The sequence below is a fragment of the Thunnus thynnus genome, chromosome 1 (genome assembly GCF_963924715.1).
Source record: "Thunnus thynnus chromosome 1, fThuThy2.1, whole genome shotgun sequence".
Lineage (NCBI taxonomy): Eukaryota > Metazoa > Chordata > Actinopteri > Scombriformes > Scombridae > Thunnus > Thunnus thynnus.
The window spans coordinates 18,995,760-19,008,163 of NC_089517.1; the positions used below are offsets into that span (position 1 = coordinate 18,995,760).

At 40.2% G+C, this 12,404-nt stretch overlaps 1 protein-coding gene across 6 annotated transcripts in view; it reads right to left on the reverse strand.

Moving 5' to 3' along the window:
• The window catches only part of sbf2 (SET binding factor 2), a 123,424-nt gene that overhangs the window by 50,667 nt on the left and 60,353 nt on the right, over positions 1–12,404 (reverse strand). For all 6 annotated transcript variants that reach the window (XM_067588632.1, XM_067588633.1, XM_067588631.1 and 3 more), the window contains 11 exons: positions 11,202–11,307; positions 6,985–7,117; positions 5,899–6,007; positions 5,401–5,514; positions 4,940–5,017; positions 4,618–4,731; positions 3,627–3,755; positions 3,357–3,455; positions 2,994–3,198; positions 2,650–2,759; positions 1,508–1,657 (listed from right to left, as the gene is read on the reverse strand). In XM_067588632.1, the coding sequence (XP_067444733.1) occupies positions 1,508–1,657; positions 2,650–2,759; positions 2,994–3,198; positions 3,357–3,455; positions 3,627–3,755; positions 4,618–4,731; positions 4,940–5,017; positions 5,401–5,514; positions 5,899–6,007; positions 6,985–7,117; positions 11,202–11,307 (1,347 nt within the window). The remainder of the gene's footprint in view (positions 1–1,507; positions 1,658–2,649; positions 2,760–2,993; positions 3,199–3,356; positions 3,456–3,626; positions 3,756–4,617; positions 4,732–4,939; positions 5,018–5,400; positions 5,515–5,898; positions 6,008–6,984; positions 7,118–11,201; positions 11,308–12,404) is intronic.

Sequence of the window (12,404 nt, forward strand, 5' to 3'; positions counted from 1 at the left end):
TCTTCAGCTTTTCAACAGATACATATCACTGACAAACTCCTGTTGAAGCGGCACATAGTTCATCTCTGCTCTTAGAACTCAAGACACTCAGACATTACGCAGCATAAGAGGGATGATGCAACTAGTCTTCCTGAATGCGTGGAAAGACATAAGTTACTCTGTTTGCAAATCAATGGACTTGTCATGTAGACAGAACTTTGGCCAAAATCATCAGTGCTGCACTCAGCTTCATTTTCTCTCGTCTTATAATTGAGGAGCAAATGACACGTCAAATGACCTTGTGTGTTCCTGGCCCAAGCAGATGGTAGGATTAATTGGCTTTCTATCATTTGGGGGGGAAAAAAGAATGACTGGAATCCAAAGTTACTCCATAAAATCTGCACTCCGTGAGGACTGCTTAAAATTATTAAAATCCCTGGAAAGGGCTGATTCAAGGCAGTAAAACATGTGGAACTACCAATAAAGACTCGGCTGCTCTGGTTGAGTGAAGCCTCACTGACTCTTTATGAGCTGCACAAAAACACATTACTTACTCACTTTGACAAGTAGCCGAGGCATGAGGGCACCAGGAAGAGACAAACATACTATCTGATAAACAATGAGCAGCATTGTTGGGATTCAGTCTGACGACACGCTACCAGACTGTTATAAACGCAGACAAAATTGGGAATTGCGGAAAAATAAGTTGAGAAGGAAGGGCAGGCATGTACAGCAGGTTATGTGTACTACTGCCGCACTTACACATGACTTTTGCTAAATTAAAACCAGTTTTAACTCATAAATATGAAGCATCTGCTGAAAATTTGGGGTAAACAGCACAGCTAAAAATACAGCCAGATATGTACTACAATGAACTTCGGCATCAGTTTTACATTTTGCTTGGGTCCAAAGTCTGAGGAAGAAAATATATTTTTGTCAAAATTTTAGCAATTTCTTTTATTTTTAGTTTTTGATTGTTTTAGAAACAGATGTAGAGCAGTTTTCTCCAAAAGTTTTCATTGACAGCAATGTTGATGAAGTGGAAAAGAGCTGCAACTAAAGATTATTTTTATTATCATTTAATCTGTTTATTATTTTTCAGATTAATGGATGTTTAGCGTATTAGATGCTAGAACACAGTAAAAAAAGAATAATTGTCATGATTTCCTGAAGCTCAACATAACATCCTCTAATTGAGTCCAAAACACAAAAGTACTTAAATTACCACATATAAAACAGCAAAAAGTAGCTGATACCCACTTTTAAGAGGCTGTTTAGCACCTCGCTTATGACTTAAACAATAAAACACTTAACACACACAAATTGTTGCCAATTAACTCTCTGTCGAGAGACTAATTGAGTGGTTTTTTTTTAGTACTAGTTGTATGATGCTTCTCTTAAAGACAATATCAAGATCTTGATGTACATAGAACATACTTTACCTCTACAGCTGCACAGATTATTACTGTTTTTAATCTGTTGACAGTGTTGATGCAGGAGAGGAATGAAGTGTGATTCTGTGAATTACCTGGAGGGCACAATTCATCATCCGAATGATGTAGTCAAACTGTTGGTGGTCCAGTATGGCACGATTTTGCTGGACGTGAAGACTCAGTTCCTCAGTCAGACATTGGCGAGCTGCTTTGCCTTTCATGGCGCGCAATGCAGCTGGCAGAGTCTGTAAATAGGAAGATGGACAGAGAGTATTTTGGTAAAGAAAAAATACTTCTTAATACAGTGACTGACTTGATGAAATAGAGATGACATTCAGCAACAAAGTGAATTAGTGTGTGTAGCTTATATGTTAAACTCACTACAACCTTCAATAGTCTCTGCTGGAATAGTATGCAAGGTCATTTTTATCAATCTTTATTAAAATAAATGTTAAGTGTCACTGTGTTTGTGCATGTACTGATACTTCATCACATTGTTCATTTAATAAGCAATGCATCTTGAGCTAGACAGACTTTTGGAGAAAACAGACCCTTGTTGTTATGTAACTTGATGAAGATTACTGATTAATATCACTTTGATATTTAATCATTGCTTACAGCAACACTCTGTACCGACACAGCACTTTCAGCAACTGCGACCTGCCCTATGGTTATTAGTGTTCACACTGACCATTTGGCTGAACAGGATTTACAGGCTCATGGGGGGTTCAGAGGATGAATGCTATGCATTCTTAAATTTGGAATGAGATGCAGGCCTGGATTATATAACTCCTATATGAAGCCAGTGGGATACATAAAGTAAATGGCTACCATCCCATTTCAAACACTCTGGATACATATTGGGCCGAATGTTCACCTGTGATCTCACATACTGTACCACGGGTCGTTGATGAAGGAAAATGTGAACAGACATCTAATGTCAAGTGCTTTTAGATGCAAACTCGAGTGTGAAGAACTGATTAACCTCAATATTTAACTATTGCTCAGCAAAGTTAGCAAGATAACAACACAGATTCTGAGTGTTTGATTGCAGACTGTATCTCATTCGGTATGTGAGTGTCTGCGTGCCAGCTGGGAGATATTAGGATGATGAAGGTGTGGAGAGATCTATAGCTCCAGCACAGGCTGCAGGATGGGTGTAACACGAAGGACAGATGACTGCAGCTACTGAGTCAGAGGTGGAGGAGTTCCTCTGATGAAAGAGAATGTGCATCACCTTTTCAGTCTCCAGGATCTTGTTGTCAAAGATGAAGGAAATGCAACTCCTCACCACTTCCAGTCTGCGAGCGCTGTTAAACACGGAGCCACTCTTACTCATAATGGAAACTGGACAACACAGAGGGACAAGATTAGGGGAGGAATCGCTGCACACGAAAACTACACCTGCTACAAACATTAGATCCATTTCTATGAGTTGAAGATAGATTCTGCAGATGCCAGGTATGTCAAAACAAACACTGCTTGTACATGCTGTATGTAAACATTACATGCAGTCTTTTCAAATTTTGAGTGATATTCAGAGCAATTTAGGGTATTATGGTAGTTTAAAATTGGCCATACCAACAGGTGGTCCGGCAGGTACAACACACTTTCTCTCAGGTCGTGTGAAGGGAGGTGCGCTGGTGTGCTTTGCCACACCTTCCTGCAGCAGCTTCTCCACCTTCTCATCATCCAGCAGGGGGAAGGGTACCTGGTGCACCCGTAGGTGGGATCCCTCCGACGGCCGAGGCACTTTCTGGAATGCCATGTGGGGGTTCGGGTTCTCCTACAGTGCATCCAATCATAAAACAACATGTATTATTAGGATATACAGCTGTATATATGGTAGATATACAGCAGTATAGATAAATAAAATAAGGAAATGAGGATATCTGTCTATTACAGTACAACACAAATTCAACAACAAAAATCCACCAGTCTTACATTTCTGTATAGCTGCTCAGAGAGTTCCCTGATGTGCTTCTGCAACTTAGCAGGGCTGACCTCCTCTTCCTTAAAGCTGTCAGTGTCTAAGGCCACCAGCTACAAAACACACAGAATAAAACAAACAATCCAGTAAAACAGCATTCAAAGGTTTTATAGATGAACAGTATTCCTTATCAAACAGATCTTGCATCTACCAGATGTGACAAGTCCACTTCAGTGTATAAGGAATGTTGGTGTAAAATGTCTCCACTTATACTTAAAAGGTACCTCATCAAAGAGATCGCAGGCTCGGTAAGGCGGACCTCTCTCTGAGACAAAGCCAGCGAAGGCCATGCCATCCAAAACCTTGGTCAGGAAATCATTCTCAATGAGGCCTCGCTGGCCCAGAAAGGCAGTCTGGATAATGTCAGAATTACAACAGTTAAAATCCCACACAGATGGGAGCAATGTAATCTTGTTCATATGGATATGCTGTAGACTGGAAGCAAACATAGTTATCACAGCCATTTTTAGAATATGATTACAAAATCTTCCAAAATATCTTTGCAAGGGGGCCTGAGACCAGCTTCTTTTAATGTTGAAATAAAGGATAAGTTCTTCAGCATGTACAAAAAGGGAAATAAATCTAGTTATAAATGACTACATGCAAATGAATTTAATTTACTTTATGCATAATTATTTGCGTTTGTGGGTAGGAGAGATAAAACACGGTTCACTCAAGCCTTTCCCACTCAGTGATTCCAGACGAATAAGCTGAGCGTTTGTTTATAATAGAATCCATGTGGGGTACTTTGAGGATGATGTGGTGAGGGGTTACCACGGAGACACCACAGACACGAACAAACAAAAACCCCGGCACAAAACAAAAATGTAAACCTAATATGTTTCATATGGCCCATTGCCGGGCTTTGCCCAAGGTTAGAGGGCTGTGTCCGAGGCTTTCATAAACAAAAGGATAGCATCACGGAACAGTCATGGAGCCGCTACAACACACTTAAAACAACATGCATACACACACACACACTAACGCACACACACACACACACACTATACATGCCTGACAGGTTTATCTGTCTTTACATGTAATTCCACCCTAGCTGCTGGACTCTGGCTAAAACATTCTTGGCAGATTAAAAGAACAATGTGTTTACTGAGCAGCACTTGCTAAAGTAGTTTAATCTAAGGTCACTTCATGGAAAATGAGGTTTTTGAAACGTTCGAATTCAGCTCTGGGAATTCCATTATGTCGTTATCTTACCTTGTGAAAGTGAATAACAGGTTCAGAATGGATGCGGATGAGCTGCAGGCAAGACCTGTAGCCCTGGAAGAGTTGCGCAAACAGCCTGAGGAAGACGGTCCTCACCTCCTTGTCCTGAACACACACACAGACACACAGATGAACAAGACTCATCAAATAGCTATGCCATGAATGCAGTCTGATAAGTTATTTATGCAACAGTATTTGTCTTTAAGGTAATGTGTTCTCCTCATGTGGGAGGAGGAGGTCATCACTCTTTACAGTAAGACATCTTGAGGAGTAACGGGTAAAGGGAGGGCTTGTGAAAGCAATGCTGACTTACCAATAACTTAAGGTTGGAGGGTGCAGTGCGAGGTGGAGGGAATGCATTGTCTGCTATCTCCAGATCAGGGTGCAAAACCTAAGAGAAGGAGTGCAAAAGATGCTCTTGTGTGGAGAAACTTCGATAAGCGTAACATCAACATTGAGTGAACATTTCACCTGCATGATGAGTGACCAGCACTTACGTACAATACAGCACGTCATTAAGAAATGTTGGATTGAGAAAGTGAGTGTATCAATTTTACCAGAAGCCACTGAGCTTGTTTGTGTTTAACAATCCAAGAACTACTTTAGTGCCTTTTGTGTTTATGTATGAGTGTGTCTGCATGAAAGATGCGCAGACAGACATGTACGCAGATGCTGAAGAAGGAATTTTTTGTTTACATAGTTCAAATGTTATTATCATGTGATTCTTTAAATGTGGTTGCGTGCGTGTGTGTGTGTGCGCGCGTGTGTGTTTACCAGAGACAGGGCAGTCTGCGTTTGGTGTAACAGAGGTTCAGGGAGCAGGGACAAGTGGATACACTCAGGTATTTTTATTGTTCCTCCATCCAGGTCGGCAATAATAACATCCAACTGGTGAAGATACATAAAACACTGACAGGTCAGGTGGTTTGGTTGCAGCTGGAGGGAGGACTGTGAGGAACAACACGTATGCCTGACAAAGTTTAGCCAAAACCAGCTAAATAAACAACTTGTTGAAGGTCAGATTACTTCACCTTCATGTGTAAGAACACTTCCTGAAACCAAAGTGCTTGTGAAATTGAAACTCTCCTACTCAGAGGAAAGAAAAAGACCTAAACTGTTACCATCCATCATCACTTCTTAGGACATCAAACTCTAAAGGACTCCAATATTTGATAATAATTGTAGTGTTTAAAAACTTTCAACAATATATGATCTTCAAGTTCTGATTGCAAGTAGGATATTGAAAGATGTCTGTGATATGTTTGGACTCACCAGATCCTGGATTTCACTTTGAAACATGGAGTGCACTCCGATGATGAAGGGCGTGGGCGAGCTCAGCACCTCCAGCAGCCGGGAAGGCAGAATAGGGATGTATGGATAACTAAACATAAAAGTGGACACGTCAGTGGTATAATATGTATGGTAAGACAGGCGAGGGGGAATTAGGCAATGAGCGGGAAACTGAGAGCCTAAAATATACTTCCCTGCATTCTTATTACAAATGTTGAATTGGGAAATTGAAACTCAAATGAGTAAACTTACATTAAGTGACAAGACAGCAGAAAAAATAGAAACTGTGGATGGCACTCAGATGGTGTTCATAAATGTTGCATTAATATCCTTTATAGGCTCTGGTGCTGTCAGTACACAGTCCACAGTCCCCATATTTGTTTTTATTTTTTATTTGGACATAAGCAGTTCACATTCATCTGCTGAAGGGGGAAATTTCTCTGAGCTTACCAAAAGTCTGAGTTTAAGGTGTGTGCCCTATAAGCATGATTTGTGACATCACAACCAGTTTTGAGCCAATTGTGTCCAGTATGCAACTTAAACACATGTGATGTGGAAACTGGAAGCCTCCAGTGCACATATACTAAGAATTGACTTTTCTAACAAAAACCACATCAGACACAAATTATTATTCTAAGCAGAGTATTTTCGTATGTTTTGAAACTTGTCTGGAAGGGATGTTTAGGTTTAATGAAATCATGATGTGGATCATGAGTGATTTTCAAAAATTACTTCAGATAAAGCTCCCTCTACAGTGGTGCATGCATTTGTGCTACAAAGGAAAGGAAATTAATCACTATAAAAGTGAAACGCACTTCTAGGAGAAGTGAACTCTGAAAAAATATAACCCACCCAAGTTACTAGATATTAAAGGTCAAATTCTGTGATCTTAAAGGGGGTTAGGGTGATAAAGCCAGGAGATATAGCCGTTTCTAGAACTGAGTCAAATAATAAACAAAGTTAATCATCAGTCAGATCACAAGCCATGGAAGTCACGACACCAGCCAAGGTGCTAGTGGAAAGTCACATGAGAATCTGTCCCTCTGCTGGGGTCGAACAAATACCTACCTGTATTTAAGGGGAAACATGAGGGCTTCCAGGGCGCGACACGCATCCCCGAGTCTCTGGTAACTGGTGGAGTGGAACAAAACCTTGTGTTCTGTCAGAACCGCACAAAACAGGCTAAGAACATTTTGGATTCCTGGAGCGAGAAAACAACACAGAATGAAAATTAATGAGGTATTTGTTGGAATGTGACTGCCACAATGTTCCAGATCATTTATCAAACATCCTTAGCTATTTGGGGGGGATTTCAATCCTCAAACACAGATTAGAACAAACAACATTCACTTTGAATTCTGTGCGTATTCTTAACAGCTTCAAGACTGATTACTGAAATTCAAAACATACAATACTCTGTGGGATATTTATAGTAGTTCTGGCAATGCTATGCAGACCAACCATACCGATCGTAATATGGAAGGTCGTAGTGCTACTAATGGTATTGGTGTACTAGTCTCATTTTGAAAATCTGTCTGCCAGTTCTTTAGGTAATGCTGCATGACTCCACAATCTGTGGAACTGATTCAAATCTAATTTAAATTGTCAAATTGAAATGAAATGTGTGAGACTGCTGCCTAAAGCACCCAAAAGCCTGAGTTGTGTTCGTTCTTTGGTGAGGAAGAAGCCTGAGACTTTTATTTTAAAGGAATTTTTATCTGCGCAGGCTACTGCAGTCTCAACGTTTACTGGTTAAGCTACCAGAGTGACTTATGTCTCTATGTGGCTTTGGTGGGCGATTGCACTGCCTTTCTGTTTCCATGGCACCGGGCATATACAGAACATATTGAGCTGAACCTGGACTTGAGCAATATTTAAAAAATGAACTGTGAAAAGAACGCATTTATGCATTTAGGTAAATTCATGAAAAATTACTTTTACTCGTGCAACATTGTTCAGATGTATTTAGTTTGCGTTCAACAGGGTTTAATCTTAATAGGAAAGAACTGACGAGTCGATCTCAACAGATGCCAATACTGAAATACAATACAAATCTGAAAGTTGTGCACAGCTATTTTAAGCCATGTAACCAGCTGGCTCATGATGACAACATAATAAAAAAACATTTCCATAACCAAATGGGACAGTTTATGTTAAACACTGAATATAAACCTATGGGAAAACTCATCTTGGAAAAACAAAGGAAATTACACGCTCTCATACAGTATAAATAATATTACAAATACCGATGTGACAATCAGGAAGAATTCTAAGTTTACAGTTCCTGTTATTGTTTCCTATCAAGCAACTGACAGACCAATTCATCACACATTGGAGTGATAAAGAGAGAGGAACACTGGCAGACATATCCGTGCCACTGGGGGCGCTGAGTCTGGCTGTTTGGCTGCCTGAGTGGAGCACTTGAGTGATAAACAGGAAACTAAAGGTTTAGGTCCAAATGCAATGAAACGCTATTTTAGTTGGACCTTTTTCTATCAAAAGAACTGCAAATTAGTGAGCCTTTATCATCTCCCCAAGGCTGTTGAAACTACACTTACATAATCACACCTCAGGCTCAGGTGTTTACTTATCTTATGAAACAGTGCCACATTTCCGAGCCCTAAATAAAAAGTGTCAGCAACAGCTCTAGACAACAGAAGAGACAAAGGCAACAAACAACAAACCGCAGGGCTGTTGATGGCTGGTTTTTATCTTGCCCCGGTGGGGGATGTACTTCCTGTGCAGTGTGACATGTTTAACACACATTCCTCTCTGATGACTCGGGTGACCTGTGCACACAAACTGATGTGCCGACCTGCCAGTTACTCGCCATTCCTTATATGGGCAAGAGGACGACCTAATAGTGGAAACGATACACTTGTTCTTGGCTTACGTGTAGCTGATCAGCGGCCCGCAGACATTTGCCTTCCTGTCAGCATGCAGAAGAATCAGTTATTAAGGGTGGAAAAATGATAAACTCTGCCAACTCTGTCAGTCACTTTTACTCAGTATGCTCTGACTCTCATTGATCTTTCTACACAGTAAAAAAAAATATCATATGAATAGCCAATCAAAGTGGGATTAAGGACTCAGCCAGTTATTAACAATCTGTTACTTGTTGCTACAATAGCAGGAGGATGACAACAGACAGATGACTGCACTTCTTTCTTTGTATGGTCAGAAGATAGACTGCACCATTAAATGTCCATAGTTGTGAGTTCAAAACATTAGCACTGATCATAAGTGGGCGGACGAATACAATGACACTGTTAAAGGGATAGTTTCAGCATTTCGTTTTCTTGCTTAGAGGTAGAAGAAAAGATCAATACCACTCTCATGTCTGTACGATAAATATAAAGCTACAGCCAGGAGACAGGGCTTAGCTTATCCAAGACTGGAAGAGGGGGAAAACAGCTCGCCTGGCTCTGTTCAAACGTAAAAGTTTGGTGCCTGCCAGCACCTCTAAAGCTCACTAATATCTGGTTTATTTAATCAGTACAAAAACAAACGTGTGAAAACGACAGGCTGTGGTTTTAGAGCTTGCTGTTTCCCCCTGCATCCAGCCTTTATGCTAAGTCAAGTTAACCATCTGCTGGCTGTATGTAGCTTCAGATTTCTGTATAATATGCATCATCTCATCTAACTCTCACAACGAAAGTGAACATTTATCATATTAACTAAAATATCAAACTAGTCCATTAATGATGATCATGTTCTGCTGAGCAAGCAGGAAAAGCCCAAACCTCTCATCAATTAGTTAGAAACTTGTGGAAAGAAATACAGTAGAGGGTGAAGGTCATCAGACTGCACCATTTACAGTAGTTTTTACAGCAGTGCAAGCAGTATATCTATACAAAAACACAAATCTGTTTTTTCAGAAGGCTTGGACACATACAGCATCATATCACACGTCAGTTTAACTGCAATTATTAATAAACAAAATTAACCAGACTGTCATGTAACACTGACCTCAGATGACCTGATTGTAACTAAGGCAAGACTTAAACAAAACTTTTCACCTCTTACAACATGACTTGACATGACTTTTACTAGACAAGATAATTGCCAGGCATTGAGAACAATGACACATATTCAGTAACTTTCCAACACATCCTGAAAAGCATTTCTTGTTCTGTACTGACTAATGAGAACTGACTTATGCTGACTGACACATCATGGTTGGGTATTATGTAAAGATTGCTTTGTTTTGTGTATGCAGATTGGCTACAAATAGATGCCTTCCACATGACCCTGATTACATGTGTATCGTGTAAGTACCCCCCATGTACACTCTGTTCAAACAGAGAATGGTGTTAATGCACTCTGATTTGAAGCACATCCTTCTAATCAAACGAGGCTAGATGAAGGCCAATCTTCTATTACAACATTCATTCACATTCAACTCAAATTTCAGGTGAACCAGATTGAGTTTCACTCGCAGCTCACAGGGTTAAAAAAGGAGTCTAATTCCTTTAAAATGACCAGAAAGTCTAAAAATATAACGCGCAATAGCCGATCATGCCAAACTGTCATTTTCAAAGGCTGAGGGAAATGATAGACGCACTTTCTAAACACCGTTGAATTGCTCCATATATGAGTCATGGTGAATCAGGAACGTTGTATCTCTAACAAAGCACGAATTGCCTGTTCAAATAGTTTACAGTACGAACATATTGTGCAAACACTGCAACTTGAAACCAGCAAAGTGCATCAAATCTTCATCATGTGGTTGTTGTAGCCCAGACAAAATTACAGAAACACTGATGGGACAAAGCGAAAACCACATAATCTTGCTTCAGACACATTCAGTGTAGAATTAATCCAAGTTCTTAATGGCTTGTTGCAAAAGTCTCCTGATTGTTAAAGTCCTACAGCACTCTAGTTTAGCACCATGTGATTTTCAAAGTAGAATGGAGCCTCTAAAAATCTGATAAGGATCAAGACTGCATGAATGTAAAATATGTCACACTCATTAAGCTGCTTAATTGAATCAACTAAGAAAATGACGGCAGTAATATGATTAAGAGAAATGTTCTTTTGAGTGTTTGCTGTCAGACACAGCACTCAAAATGTCTTAAAACTTAAAAGGGGTGTTGTGTAGACGTGACAACCTGCAGCAGGAAGCTATTGTTCATGCAATAAACAGGGTCATACCAATTACAAATAAATGATACAACACCATGGCGAGGCACTAATACAGTCAGTAACAGGTCACGTTCTGACTCAATACAGAACTTCCCGTATCATGATTACTAATTAGCAATTATCAAAGTGCCTGGACCCACCCAGCTGCTGGAAGAGCAGAGCAACACTCTTGCATGTGACGGGCAATGTGTCGTTCAGGGGCGTCTGGATGAGTTGCCTGTCTCCTGCTCCCAGGCTAAACAGCTTCTGTAAAGAAAAACAAAAGCAGCAAAGGTCAGAAAACAGTCATGGAAAAACCCTAACGGCCACTGTGCCTACAGGGCAAAGCAGCTCTGCAAATGACACTCATCCATTCAGATTTATAGCAGAGTGTACTGTGGCTGCATTAAATGAAGAAGACACATGGTGCTCAGTGTGACACAAACACCGCAGCTGCAGGGCTGAATTAGCCATTTGAATAGGCTTGCTTGTCATAGAGAAAAGAAAACCTCAATTACATGTTCACCAAAATATAACTGGTACAGCACACGGCTCCAGCAATTTCACAGAATCCATTAAACAGAAATATTATAGGGTACTGAGGACTGAAAAGTGGAAGCCTGGTAGTGGCTTTTAAGATGTAGAAAATAAAAGTCCTCCAGTCAAGTGAAAAATCAAAGATCTCCATTCATACAATTCCTGAAATACCTGTATGTTTAACTAGGTGCTATTTTGACAAACCTGTCTGTCCCACTGCTGAGGTTCTGCCTAAAGGCAAACTTTAGGAGTTGGGATTTTAAGTGGCGTCCTGCTGGGGAACAGGGAACATACCAGATTCTTTCCTCTTACAGCACATAAACAATCGTTTAAAACAAATTCTTAATTTTTACCAGTGATGAGGATTTTTCCACAGTGGCAGTGGTAAAGGTGTACAATTATTTTCCAACGTGACTGAGACACATTTTGCCACGTTAGTAATCTATTGCACGTTAGTAATCTATTGCCTATTTCACTGCATTCATAGTATTACCTTCTGACATTTGGCCACCAAATGACGTTTTTTTTATATGTATTCCTCTAAACAGCTATAAACACAGTTTAATAAGTCTGCTCTCTTTTGCCCCACTATAGACTGAGGTATTTAGCTCAGAGTGACACTATGGAAAAAAAATAAGGATATGCATTAGAAAATTATGGCCTGTGGCTGTTCAACAATCTCTGGCACCATCTGAACAAGGCATTCCTGTAGCTGCACCATCCAGCCATCACTTCACAGGAGAAATAGATTGACCTTAACCTTTTCCAGCAGCAAAGCGGATCTGTAAGAGACTGTGGTAGTTTGAGCATGCTTTGCCTTAGTTAAG